We start from the raw sequence: 13,820 nt of genomic DNA on the forward strand, positions 1-13,820 counted from the left end.
TGTGTTCATTTGTGAGTGCACGGGTGCACACGGGGTCAGAGGACAACTTTGGGTGTTTGTTCCTGCCTTCCATCTTGTTTGTGACAGAGTATCTCTGCTGTTCTCTAAGGCCTAAGCCGGGCCAGCTGGACTACAGGATGTCCTGTCTTGTCATAGGAACACTAGGATTTCTAATATGAGCTACTGTGCCTGTCTTTATGTGGGTTCTAGGAATTGGAAGTCCAGGTCCTCATGCTTGTGAGGCAAGCACTTATTCACTAACCTGTCTCCCAGCCCTCGGGTATTTTTAATCCTTTTATAAAAAAGTAGTATCAGTATATGAGCCCGACGCTGGGAGGTGGTGGCATACACCTTTAATCCTAGCACTCAGGAGGCAGAGGCAGGTGGATCTCTGTTAATTTGAGGCCAGCCTGGCCTACACAGCTAGTTCCCGAACAGCCAAGATTACACAGAGAAACTCTGTCTTGAAAAACAAAAATAAAACATGAGTCTGAGTGGTGGTGGTGGTGGTGGTGGTGGTGGTGGTGGTGGTGGTGGTGGTAGTCGTGGTGATAAAGATGATATGACAATGATTTTCTGCCTTTGTAGCCCAGGATAGGCTTGGGCTCCTAATCTTCCTGTCTTAGCCTCCTGAGTGCTGGGACTTACTTGCCTCTGTTTGAGGTGCTCGATGCAGGAGTTATTTTTGAAGAAAGCATCATTTCTGCTGTATATTCTAATTAGATAGTGCTCAGAATTTTCTTTTTTTTAACTGACACTATCTTTACCATTTTTTGGTTTTGGTCTGTTCTCCCTGATCATTTGCTTTTTTACTGTGTCATAAAAATAATTGAATGCATCTTCCATCTGTTCCATGTAGATAGTGAGTAGGGTGTCTCTGAGTTGTTTCCTTTGGTGTCTTTGAATAGGCAGCAGCTATGGCTTTTATTCTATTGCTCTGTGGGAGAGGAAAGAGGTAAATAACTCAATAGAATCCACGCCATTCATCATAGGCCCTAAAACTTCAAAATCATAGGCTGTTGATGGAAAGAGGAAGTTCACTGTGGTTCTGATTTTTTTAAAAAGATTTATTTATTTATTATGTATACAATGTTGTGTTTGCATGTACACCTGCATGCCAGAAGAGGGTATCACATTTCATTTTTTTAGATGGTTGTGAACTACCATGTGGTTGCTGGGAATTGAACTCATGACCTCTGGAAGGGCAGCCAGTGCTCTTAACCTCTGAGCCATCTCTCCAGCCCCTGTGGTTCTGATTTTTGTGAGTCAAACAGTTGACTTACTTTCATAATCATCCTCACCATCATCGTTATTATTTTGTCTGTCTATCCATCAGTCGATTGACCTACCCAGAGATCTACCTGCCTCTGCTGGGATTAAAGGCATGTGCTACCCACCACCCAACTTTATTGTTATTTTCAATTATGTGTAAGTCTGCACATGAGTGCAGCCATGGCCTGGAGTTAGAGTTACAGGTGGCTACAAGCGACCTGGTATAGTTGCTGGGAACTGAACTCAGGTCCTCTGAAGAAGGACATGATCTTAACTGCAGCCCCTGTATTACTTTCTTGATTTGTCAAACTCAGTTTCTAAGTTATTTTCGCTGTTGTTTAGTTCTACTGATGCACATGTTACTTTATTACCAAGGCTGGGCCAACCTCAAAATCCTCCTGCCTCAGTGGCATATTACAGATGCACATCATTTTACCAGCAGCTAGGGGCTGATTGTTATGCACCTGTAGATCAGTCTCACATGTCTATTTGTCATTTCTCCTATGTCCTTCACACACCACACAGATGGTAAAGGTAGGGAACTCTTGAACGAAGGTGAAGGTTTCTCATGTTTTCTGTGCTTCAGCTTTCTTCCCCTGAAACCTAACTTCTTATTTTTGATTCAAGGTTTTATACATTGTAGCTTGGCTGGCCTCAATCACAGTAATTCCCCTGCCTTACCCACCCAAGTGCTGGTATTGTGATTATCATCATTACCATTATTATTAGTGTTAGTGTGTACATGTGAATGATGTGAGGACCAGAGGTCAAAGTTAATTGTCTTTTCAACCTTTCTCCATCTTTTTTGTTTGTTTGAGACAAGGTCTCACTATGTAGCACTGGCTAGTCTAGAATTCACTATGTAGGCTGGCTTTGAACTCACATGGCTGCTTTGCCTCCTGAATGCTGACAGCAAGGATGTGCAACACCGTGCCTAGCTTCTTAAGTGGGCTGTAGAGAGAGGTCAAGTCTTCATGCTTGTGCACAAGTAAGCCATCGCCCCACTTTTAGAATGTCTTTAAATACACAAAATGGATAGGATTACTAAAGAAACCGTCTCAAAATACAGTTAGCAAAGCCTGGTGTGCTATTTCAAGCCTGCTCAGGCAAGAGAATTGCTGCAAGTTCCAGGTTAGCCTGGGGTATAGAGCAACAGGCCATGTCTCCAGAAAAGAAAACCAAACCCATACTTAGCTAAGTGTTAACTTGTGATATAGTAATAGTGCTTTTCAGTATAAGCATGAGGGGCTGGGGTGTGTCTCAGTTAGTGTACTTTCCTCATATGTAGAAGGCCTGGGTTCAGTTCCCAGCACTGCGTGAGTTAGGAAACCCAGTGCCCGAAAGGAAAAGACAGGAGTCTCAGAAGCTCAAGGTCATTCTAGACTGGTCTACATGAGACTGTGTGTGTGTCCACGCATGCAATTTGTATAGGCATGTATAAGTGTTGGCACTAAGTACAGATGATATATAAGCATCTACTACACCTTTTGTGGCATGAAAATACATGGTTTTTATTGATTGAGAATTACAGGTACTATGGCTTATTGCCAACGCTGATGATTAAAGAATGTGATGAATTTTATAGTCAGGAGGTGGTGAAAATATCAGAATCTCCCGCCTTCCTTCATTCCCAAGTTTTCTAAATGCTATCATGAGCCCCACCTGTAATCTCAGAACAAAGACATCTAGACTAAGGCTTTGTTTGTGCCCTAGGAGCCTTGAAGGCTAAATGTAGTCCTCTGAATAATGTATTTTACCCATTTTAGTGGTTTATAAAATATCAATCATTTATAACAATGTTATGTTCAAGTGTCTCAGGGCACACCTTGGGGTTATTTTGCTTTTTTTGTGGCCTACATTTCATCATTACATTTTTGTGTGTACTTAACTTAAAATTCATATTTTAAATATTTTGTAAGCTTCCATGTTGCTGTTAGTGTGTTTTGCTTTTGTATGTTTTGTACCCTAAAATGTTTTAATTCTTCTGCAGGATTCGGAAACTTCAGATACGAAATATCCCACCCCACTTACAATGGGAGGTAAGAACTGCTATATTAAGCTAAGATCTTGGTGTGGGAGCCTAGTGTTTTATGTTTCCAAAGATTTTTCTCCCTCCTTCAGTTCTCAGGTGTTGAGCCATCTTGGTGGCTTCCCTGAAAGGTTTTAAAACTTGCCTTGAAGTCTTGCAAGGAAATTGCTTAGTGTTTGAGCAGTTAGAGCATAAATGTTGAGTGACTTGACCTGCAATTAGGTTTCTAAATGAATTTGCTGCATTATTAAAACAGAACCCTTATTAAAATGCAAAGCATGATTTCAAGGTTTCCTTGGCAGTGAGCTGAGGAAGTTGTGAATTTTGACTCTTGAAGGTCCCTGCTTAGTGCCAAATCATTTGTACTTAGAGTATTTCATCCAGTGCTGTCTTGTTCTGTAGCTGTTGCATTTGATCTTGAAAAGCATGGTTAGTTTCTTAGTATATTCTATATATTTTGTTATATAATAAAAACCCATACTGAGGGTTGAATGGTGACTTCAGAGATTAAACTATATGTGTTTTTTTGTTTCTTTTAATTTATTTATTACTTATTACAGTTTATTCATTTTGTATCCCAGCTATAGTCCCCTCCCTCATCTCCTCCCAATCCCATTCTCCCTCCCTCTTCTTCCCTATGCCCCTCCCCTAGTCCACTGATAGGGTAGGTCCTTCTACCCTTCTGTCTGACCCTAGTCTCATCAGGACTGGCTGCATTGTCTTCCTCTGTGGCCTGGTCAGGCTGCACCCCCCAGGGGGAGGTGATCAAAGAGCCAAACACTGAGTTCTTGTCAGAGACAGTCCCTGTTCCCTTGCTAGGGAACCCACTTGGAGACTGAGCTGCCATGGGCTACAGGTGAGCAGGGGCTCTAGGTCTTCTCCATGCGTGGTCTTTGATTGATTCATCAGTCTCTGCAGACTCCCCTGGGCCCAGGTTTTTGGCTCTGTTAGTCACCTGGTGGAGCTCCTGTCCCTCCAGGGTATTTCCTTGTTTTGGATAATGTTCGTTTAGGAAATTCATTCAGCTTGAGGAGTGGGCCTCAAACTGAGTATCATGATGGTGTCAAGATCATGAATTTGAGCCCCTGTTTTAAGATGGGCCATATTAAATGTGATTTAAGGAGATACTCTGTTAGGAGTCTCATCTAGGGCTGTTGGTGAGATAGATAGTTACAGCCGACCAAAACAGGCAAGAGAATGATGGTTAATGTCCTGTCAGAGTTTGGCTCTGTCCTGGATCTCTGTTAGAGCCAGCAGCAGAGTTTTCATTGAGATTGTATGACTTCTCATGACTTTTTTCCCTTGCATTTCTCCTTTGTTCTGAATAAAATCTAATTAATAAGACAAACTTTTATTTCTAATTTTTTTCATAATTCATTCTTTCTTCCTTCCCTCCATCCTTTTCTCTCCTTCTTTCACAATGTCTTGCTATGTAGTTCAGATTGGCTTTAAAATTTGGACCATCAGTCTTAGCTTCCTGAGTGTAATCCCTCCTGAGATTACAGGCATATGCCATCACTTCTGGTCCCATAGTCTTTTTAAAGGGGCAAGTGAAATTAAAGTAATTACATAAGAATGCAGAAGAAGATTGGAACTAGAATTTGGAATTTTTTTCAGCTATGATTCCCTCTTAAACTTTTTTTTTTTACATTGATGAACAAAAATAATTTTTTTCTCACTTAGGTTGGGGGCAGACAGGATCTTGCTGTGTAAACTAGACTGACCTCAGACTTACAGCAGTCCTAGGGGTTTTGGGTTCTAGGATTACAGGCGTGTGCCAGCTTGCATGACCAAGAAGAGATTGATGGGGCTTGCTACGAGTGGGTTGAGTGGGCAGGTCCTTTCCCTGAAGACCTGCGCAGCACCACTTACTCCATCCCTTCCTTGAAACGTCACTTGTGTGTCTTTATCCGAGCACCCTGGGTGTGCTGGCTGGGTATGCTGGCTGCCGAAGCCTTGCTGTAGACAGTGATCACTGTGCACTCACGGTCCCAAGTCCGTTATAATGGAAGGGTTAGACTTTGATTCCACTGATTAATCTTAGGATCACAGAGGGTGAAACAGCCAGACATATGACTCATGATCACATGAAGGAGATGCATTGCACAGACAGCGTTCCTGCCTTAAAAAGAAGTTTGAATACATTCTGTTTTAATTAAATTTTGCAAGATGTATGGTTGCTGGGGTACAAATTAAATGATAATCAAGCCTATGGTATGAGGCATTTCACAGCATAAGCAATAGTGTTTTGTTAGCTAGTCAGTGGCCTGAAAAAGGAACGAGACATCTAGAACCCAACTTGTTCATATGGCTGTAGGGAGCTGAGAGCAGTGTGCAAGCTCACAAAGTGGAACAGCGTACAGGAAGCGGCAGCCTATAGGGAGACTTAAATTGTAGCACTGTGACTTTATCTCTGAACAGGGGTTTTAAATATATACATGCATGCGTGTATACGAATGCCTGTGCCTGCACACGCACTGTGGTATGCATGTGGCTCTTGGAGCCAGTTCTCTCCTACCTCGTAACCTGAGGGACATAGCTCAGGCTGTCAGCATAGCAGCAAGTGTCTTAAGCCACTGAGCCAGCTTGCTAGTCCTGAACGCACTTTATATGAGATGCGTTTCCCTCATTTCTGACCTGGAGGTGATGAAGCAGCCCCCCCACTCTTTTACATGCCTTTAATCCCAGCACTCAGGAGGCAGAGGCAGGTGAATCTCTGTGTATTCAAGGTCAGTCTGGTCTACATAGTGAATTCCAGAATAGCCAGGGCTACACAGAGAAACCCTGTCTGGAAAGTTGAAACAAAAGCAAACAAAAGAAGAAAGAACAAAAAAGAAAAGAGGAGGAGGAGAGCACCACCACCTACTGTGGTCTTTAAACTGGTTGGTCTGTATGAGCATTCGATACACTGTGTATGTGATAGAACAACCTCCCAACCTTGATCAGATTCTTCATGTGGCCGCCAGGCCCAGCTGGTCCCACAGCACACAGTAGGCCTTCACGAGGGGATTTGAATGTGGAGAATCACATAGGATCTCAAGAGGTTAAAGAGCAAAAGAGATAGAAGTGGTTAGTGACTGAGGGGAGCCGACATTCAGATCCTAGGAACTTGGAGCAAGAACCAGAGTAGCTGAGACTCTCTGAGCTACATAAGCTCATGGCTCCAGTCCTGTTCCTTGAGGCCTACAGCCATAAAAGGCTCTGGGGGTCAGCTGCTGGAATGGGGATGAGCACAGGACTAGAAGGAGCTCATCCTACAATTCCTCTCTGCTCCATCCCCAGCCTCCCTCCCACTGCCCTTGCTTCCTCTGTAGCAGAAGCTTACCAGGAACAGGTGTGAAGAGTGATGATTGGAGTTCCCAGAGTCCCAAAGAAAAAGCCAATTTGGGATTGATCATCTTGCTGATGATCTAACCTGAAAACAGAAAGTAACTCCTCCATAAGCATTTTCTTGAAGTCTGTGAGCATGACAAAAACCTCTCAGTCACAGCCCTGTGTGCTGGTTTGTAGGTGCTAACCTGCCTTGTTGTCTTTGTCCACCACCCTGCTTTACTCTTGTCATCTGTTCCTCGGCGTACTTCCAAGAGATGAGAAGCATGTTCCTCTCAGGTCCTTTGGGTAGCACCCTTTCCCACTGTGTGTCAGTGAGTTCATTTTTGATGATGACAGAGCATTATGAACAGCAGGGTGGGAGAGTGTTCCACAGGGTTTGTGTCTGTGGCAGATGAAGATATAAGGAAACTTAACTTTTTGGAGGACCTAGCGCTGGAGAGCTAGGAAAGCTTGTTTCCTCCACAAATGTAGGATGTACACAGGAAATAGAATTCTTTTGTCCATCCTTCATCTCCTCAGCAAATGTCATGAGGACTGGCACACCTGTCTTGGGTGGCCTGGCAGGGACTGACCCGAAGCACCATACTTTGATCTTTTCCTTCACTGCACTCTTCCTCAGGGTGACATCCCTTGTTAGATTTTAGGAAGGTTCGCATGTGAGGTTGCTGTCCTCTGTCTTAGGAAAGAACTTTTATGAGAGAACTTCCTGGTTGTTTGACTGTTGCTCTCTGATGAGAAGAATCAAAATCGCTGGCAGCACTCATGAAATATAGGAGAACCCATAAGCCGGGTAGAAGTGGTGGTCCTAGAATAAAGAGCAGGGTAGGGTCTTCTGTGGGGAAGCCGAGGACAGTGTTTCCAGAGGGGAAGAGGCAGGTCTTAGTCATTGCTGTCATGAGGCTCCCTGTGCTGATGGGCCCATGGCTGACTGAGATGACTAAGGTTTTCCAAGGCAAAGGGCAGAAGATGTGGTCTGACAGATACTTATGGAACTATGTACTTTATTACATTTATTTACTTAAATGAATTATGTGTTATTCATGGGGGGGGGTATGTGCTCACATGATGATTGGCTTTTGGAGGGCAACTTGGGAAGAGTCTGTTCTCTTTCACCATGCAGAGGCTTGGTCGTGAATACCTTTACCTGCTGAGCTGTCTTGCTGTGCTTTAAAATCACAATCTTGATTGTAAAACAAAACAAAAACAACTCGCAGTGTCTTTTAGCTTTTACTTCAAAACCTGCATGTCTGATCCCGGGACTTAATTGAACTGGGAAGATAACTATTTTAGGAAGACGTTCTGGAGAAGCTTCTATACCACAAGAGCCATTTTCCCTGGTTCATGAAGTGGAAACTGTTTCCTGGGCTGAGCAGCGGGGTGAGTGGGGCTCTTCATAAGTTGAGGATCCTCAGATCATATCCAGGCTTCTAACTGTGCTGGTGGGTCAGCCTTGCTGTTTGGATAGAAGTCAAGTAGTAACCAGTGCACTAAAATAAGAAAGATGGAGGGGGCCAGGTAGAAACTGAAGCAAAATACTGCTGTTACTCCTCTCCTGTGCCTAACACAGTTATCTTAATGATTTTGTATGTGTTGTGTACTTGAATAATTTTAGGGACAACATTGTAGGAATATTTAAAGGGGTCCTTTCTCTAGAGCCCCATAATTGCCCTAACAATGTTTTACTTAGCACTTCTGCTTGACTCTAGCAGAATGTTTTATTTAGCATTTCTGCCTGGTTCATTATCTCTGGACCAGGTGCTTGGAAACCAGTTTAGAGAAAGTCATATTAGAACACATCAGGTTTTCTTCTTGATTGCCACAGTTTATTCTTGGAAATTTAGGTTCCAGCTATCTTACCAATAGGAAGCTTTCTTGGGAAAAGCAGCAGAGCTACCCCAATTACTCTTAAGCAGTCTTGCCCACTCTCTGGTTGGAAAAGCTGACACACTGGAAAGATGTTCACATTTTAGTCAAATCAGAAGACAACAACTAAGGGAAAGAAGAACTTGATCTTCTGTCAGAGTGACATGACTGACAGCGAAGACTCCAGCTAGTGAACCTAGAAAATACGTGCCACCTTCTTATCCAGCAGCGCTGTAGAGCAAAGCCTACCACAGTCAACACCAAGGCCTGTTGTCAGCCTTGCATGAGTGTGAGCTGAGACTTGGAAGGCTGTCGGGGGCTAGTGGGAGATGGGGTGACGAGTGACGAGACTCAGCCAGGGGCCAACAGGATGCTAGGATGTCTATGTCCTTGAAGGCAGGTGCTACCATTCTTCCATCCAAATGGTGGTTGTAGTTTGGCACTGTGGTTACATACTACTTGCTCTATGATGGGTTTGGAAATCAGTGCTAAGGGGATGGATGTGACTCAGCAGGTTAGAGCACTCACTGCTCCTGCGAAAGACCCAGGTTCAGTTCTAGTCACCCAAACAGCTGCTCACAACTGAAAGGACCTCGACACACCCAAGACCAAGGTCTCAGTACAATGGAGATTTATTTGCTCCAGAGGGACAAAGGGCAGTGAATAGAGGCAGAAACAGCAGATAGAGGAAGAGGAAAAAGAAAAAAGGGCAAGGGATATTTGCCCCAGAGGGACACAGTATTGCCTCTGGATAGAGAGAAGACAGACATGACCCGTAGGCAAATGGCAGTTTATAAAGGTAAAGGGTAATGAACACACACAGACAGACACACACACACACACACACACTCACTCACAAGGATGAGGTGTTTAATTCTGATTGGGCATATTAATTAGGGTAGCCAAGAGCTTTTGATTACTGGACTTTAATATTTTGGTACCTGGACCTTGGTAGTTGGTCTCAGGAAGAGGAAGTAGCCAAATAAGGGAATGGACCTTGGGAGCTAGCTGAACAGTTTTTAGCAAGGAAGAGGGAATGGGGGAAAGGCAAGGCCTGCTGGAGCCATGTTTGCCATGCCTGGGCCTGCTAAAGCCCTTCAGTGACCATTCATAACTCCAGTCTGTAGTATTTGATGCCTCTTCTGACTTCCAGGGGCTCCTGCATGCACATGGTCCCCATACATACACTCAGGCACATGTACAGGAAACAAACAAGTATTTTTAAAGGAACTTAATGCTAAATGGGAATTGAGTGATCCAGGAGCATTTTTAAGGATGCTCCTTTTTATAGATGCTGCATAGCTAACAGTAGGAAGCTCTTTAGCTCCGTAAGATGGAAGCAGTGTGTGAAAAGTGGAACTGAAAACGACTGTGAGTGGGCAAAAGGTAACCGGAGTCACCCATGCCAAGCATCGTAGCTGATGTTAGAGACTGCCTCCTCCAGGAGTCAGGTTAGAAGTCTAAGTGAAGGAGGCGTAGCTGTGCGAGTGCTTTTCTTGTTCACAGTGACCTGTTTTGGGCCAGTAAATACCCAACTCCACACACTGTGTGCTAGGGACCTGATGAACCACTATGTCTTCAGAGCAGCCCCTGTCCTCACCTAGAGGAGACCTCTGTGGTACAGGATTCAGAGCCAACTATTTTCTAGGTTTGTGGGCTGGAGAGCCCTGGAGTCTCTGCTGCTAATCATGTCACTTTCCCTGAGCTGTTGTTTGCCCACTTTGTTGTATGACCTGAAGCTGGGCATGGTGGCTTACCCTGTGATCTCAGCGCCTGGGAGGCTGAGGCAGGAGGAATTCTGATTTGAGGCCAGCCTGGGCTACCTGACTGAGTTCCAGATGAGCTTGGGCTGCGGAGGGAAACCTGTCTTCTGACCTCTAGGCACTGGGCATTACCGGGAGCACAGGCACACATATAGGCAAAACACCCACACACATGAAATAAAAATTAAAAACAGGCAAAAGAAGCACATCCTGGCAAGTTGGATAGGGATCCTGGCAGAAACAGCACCCTCCAAGGTCTGGGAGAGATCGGCCATTAAGAGTGACAAAGGATCTTAGATTAGTTGGGGCTGTTACTGGGAAATTCTTATATTTAGAGAACTGTACAGGCTGTGTTTTTATGTGTTGCTGTTCTGCTCTGGTCAGTCTGTTAAGTCTTTAGAACTGATGTGGCATTTGGTGTCTGTGTAGGGGGTGGATTCCAGTCCCTCTGGCTGATGCATGTTACCTCAGCAGTTTACGATGCTGTTTTCCCGTTGCCCTGTGATGCCTGGCTGCTTGTTCTGTGGCGGCCATGGCAGCGGCTGCTGTGAGTCACTTTAAAAGCTTCGTAACTTCTTTATTTTATTATGAAACATATCACATGTTAAAAGTAGACTGATACAGTGACACTCAGTTTCACCACGATCAATATGTGGCTGGTTTTGTTCTGTGTCCACATATATGCTCTTTCCCCTCTCTAGGTTACTCTGAAGCAAATTCTTTCTGTCATGCATCATTAGACATTTCAGTTTGTGTCTCCAAAAGATAGGTTCTGGTCTCTGTCGTGGGTCACTGGGGCTTCTAATCAGGAACTTCCTGCCTCATCCTCATTCGCCTGAAGTCTGGAAGCCCCGGGGCCAAGGTGCCTGGAGGCCTGTCATTTCCTGGGGCTGTGAGGGAAGGAGCTGTTTGACAGCTCACTCTGTGCTAGTTCTTAGCTTGCAGCAGCATGCTCCCTTAGCATGGTGTTCTCACTGTGCTCTGACTCCAGACCCCATTTTCATAGACGCAGTTACTCCGGGTTAAGATGTCTCATACAAGCCTCAGTGTAATGTAACACCTCTGTAAAGGCTCCTCAAGTTCTGAGAAACAGGGAATTGGGACGTAATCCTACAAAGTTTTGATGGGGACAAGGTATCATCGAATCCGAAAACTCTCTTTAAATTTAAAATCTCGTGAAAAGGGATAGCAGTGTGGCTTAGCAGGAGAAGGTACTTGATGCCAGGTGTAAGTCCCCGGTGCCCACACTGTGGAAGGAGAAAACCGACACCTTTTAAAGTCGCCTTCTGGTCTCTATGCACACTTCATGACGAACGAGTGCCCATGTGACATACACATGCATACACACACATGCATACACATATATGAGCAAATACGTTTCCTAGGTTTTTTTCTTTGAAAGTTGATTATTTTAGTAAATCCACTTCCTTCTTTTTTTGCTGTATTTTTTTCCAGTATATCTGTGGAAGTTGGTTACACTGTAGACTTCCACATTCTTACTTTGTTAAATGTATCCATCTAACATGTTTCTATGATCTTTGTGGACTTGGATTAGATACAAGTCCACTTTTTGTTACATTTGGACAAGACCCGGTACGTTTCTTAAGAGATTGGTGGTGTCTTCTGATGTGAATGGCGTGGGCTTTGCTAACATTCTTTATGCTGTGGTCTGAGATTGTCGCCTTCAGCTTCTTCCACTTCGTTTCCTGGTTGCAGTTGTCTTCACCAGCCATTTGACTATTCAGTTATTTAGGATAGTTTGCATAGGAAACACAGGGCTAATGCTCACCTCTCCCCGTTTGTTTAGATCTTCTTATCAGAGCCAGCATATGTTGGTGTGCAGACTTGTAAGCTTATGGGTTTAGGTTTCAGATTGGAGTCACTTTTTTCAGTGTTTGTATCCTGAAATGAATGTGGTAACTTCTTCAAACCAGCGTTGTTTTATACACCATCTCAGCACTTCCTAACTTACCTCATTTTGTACTACAAGCCCTAGGTTTATTTTGTACACTTCCTGTTCAGAAGGAGGCCTGATTGCTTAGGAAATGATGCACAGTGATCACAGTGGAGTCCTTTCCCTCTTGGGACCAAGTCATCAGCCTTTCCAGGGTTACTATTCTGTGTGACGTTTATGTCCTCATTCCTGTAGGCTTAGTCATGCTTTTTATTATTTCCCCTCTGTGTCATATTATGCTTTATCTTGTCTAGGAGTTACTATTGCCAGCTCATCACACTGTCCTTCTGCTTCAGTTCTGGGGAATACGATTCAGGTCCTACTGCTTGCCAGACAAGTACTCTACCGCTGAGCTGCACTCTGATCTCTCTCTCTCTCTCTCTCTCTCTCTCTCTCTCTCTCTCTCTCTCTCTGTCTATCCTTCCTTCCCCCCTCCTTCCCTCCTTCCCTCTTTCCTTCCTTTAACTTCTCAGCCTCTTGGCTAAGATCAAGTGTATTTATTTGGTTTTGGTTTTGGTTTTGGTTTTGGTTTTGGTTTGAGACAGGGTGTCTCTGTGTAGCTTTGGATGTCCTGTTTTTAAATCCTATGGAGAAGGTTGACAGTTTTGTTGTGGGATGCCCTCCTCTTAGCTGGGTTCATATTGCAAGTTGGAAACCAGCCTTGGATAGTTCAGAATTTTGGGGTCTGGTTTGTGTTCCACCCACTGGTTGTCAGTTCGAGACCTGGACAGTGGGCCAGCCCACGATTAAGTGCTCACAATCCTGAGTGTGCTGATTAGTGTGGACTGAGTAAGGGACTCTGGCTGGCTCCTGCGGTAACCTTGGAGTTTTTAGTAACTTTTAGGTTATCCTGACCCCCTCATCTTGTTGGTACTATGTTGTGCCCTGGGCCTTTCCTAGCCAGAAAAGCTGGAGTCTGAGTCCCGTTCCTTGGTCATGCACTTCCTATATAAACTGGAGGGTTTAAATGACAGGGCAGAGGAAAGAGCACCAGTATTCGACCTGTCCTTTGGAACTGTAGCTCTGCCTTCTGTGGGAGGTTTGGGTGACACACCCACCCTCAGGCGAGAACTGCAAGGCTCCTCCTAGGCTTCTCTTAAGCTTTTCCACTTATACTGTATTTGGGGGACAAGTCAGAGGGCAAAGGGCAAATGAAGCATCTCAGACCCAAAAGTGCTTGCAGCCTTGTCACTTCCTGTTGGGGTTGACGTTGCCAGCTGCTCCTGTGGTTCAGATTTTGTAACTACTTTCAGTGAGAGGAACAGTGGAGTGCACCGTCTCAGCTGTATCTGGATGCAGAACCAGGTACAAAGTTTAGTTTCCTTGACTGTGTGGAGTTTTTATTCCAGATTTCAAAGGGGATGCATGGCTGAGCCCTTTATTTCTCAAGAATGCAATACCTCCCATCAGTAATTGGCTCTGACTTTTATCTGTTGCAGATAACCTTTGGTTACGTTAAGGCCCAGTAGATCTTCAGCTGTCTTTTAAAATGTGAGTTAGGGGTATCCAAATGATCGATTCAGCATGAGAGCCATGCATGTCACATGTGCTGTTTGCTTGGTGCTCTCATTTTTATTGTTTCCACCTCTGATTTAATGGAGAAAAT

General features: G+C 44.3%; 1 protein-coding gene across 1 annotated transcript in view; it reads left to right on the forward strand.

The window, feature by feature from the left end:
• Window positions 1–13,820, forward strand: part of Igf2bp3 (insulin like growth factor 2 mRNA binding protein 3) — a 130,805-nt gene that overhangs the window by 46,713 nt on the left and 70,272 nt on the right. The window contains exon 3 of the mRNA XM_021641790.2: window positions 3,263–3,311. Coding sequence (XP_021497465.1) covers window positions 3,263–3,311 — 49 coding nt within the window. The remainder of the gene's footprint in view (window positions 1–3,262; window positions 3,312–13,820) is intronic.

Source organism: Meriones unguiculatus, chromosome 3, assembly GCF_030254825.1.
Source record: "Meriones unguiculatus strain TT.TT164.6M chromosome 3, Bangor_MerUng_6.1, whole genome shotgun sequence".
NCBI classification, from domain to species: Eukaryota; Metazoa; Chordata; class Mammalia; order Rodentia; family Muridae; genus Meriones; species Meriones unguiculatus.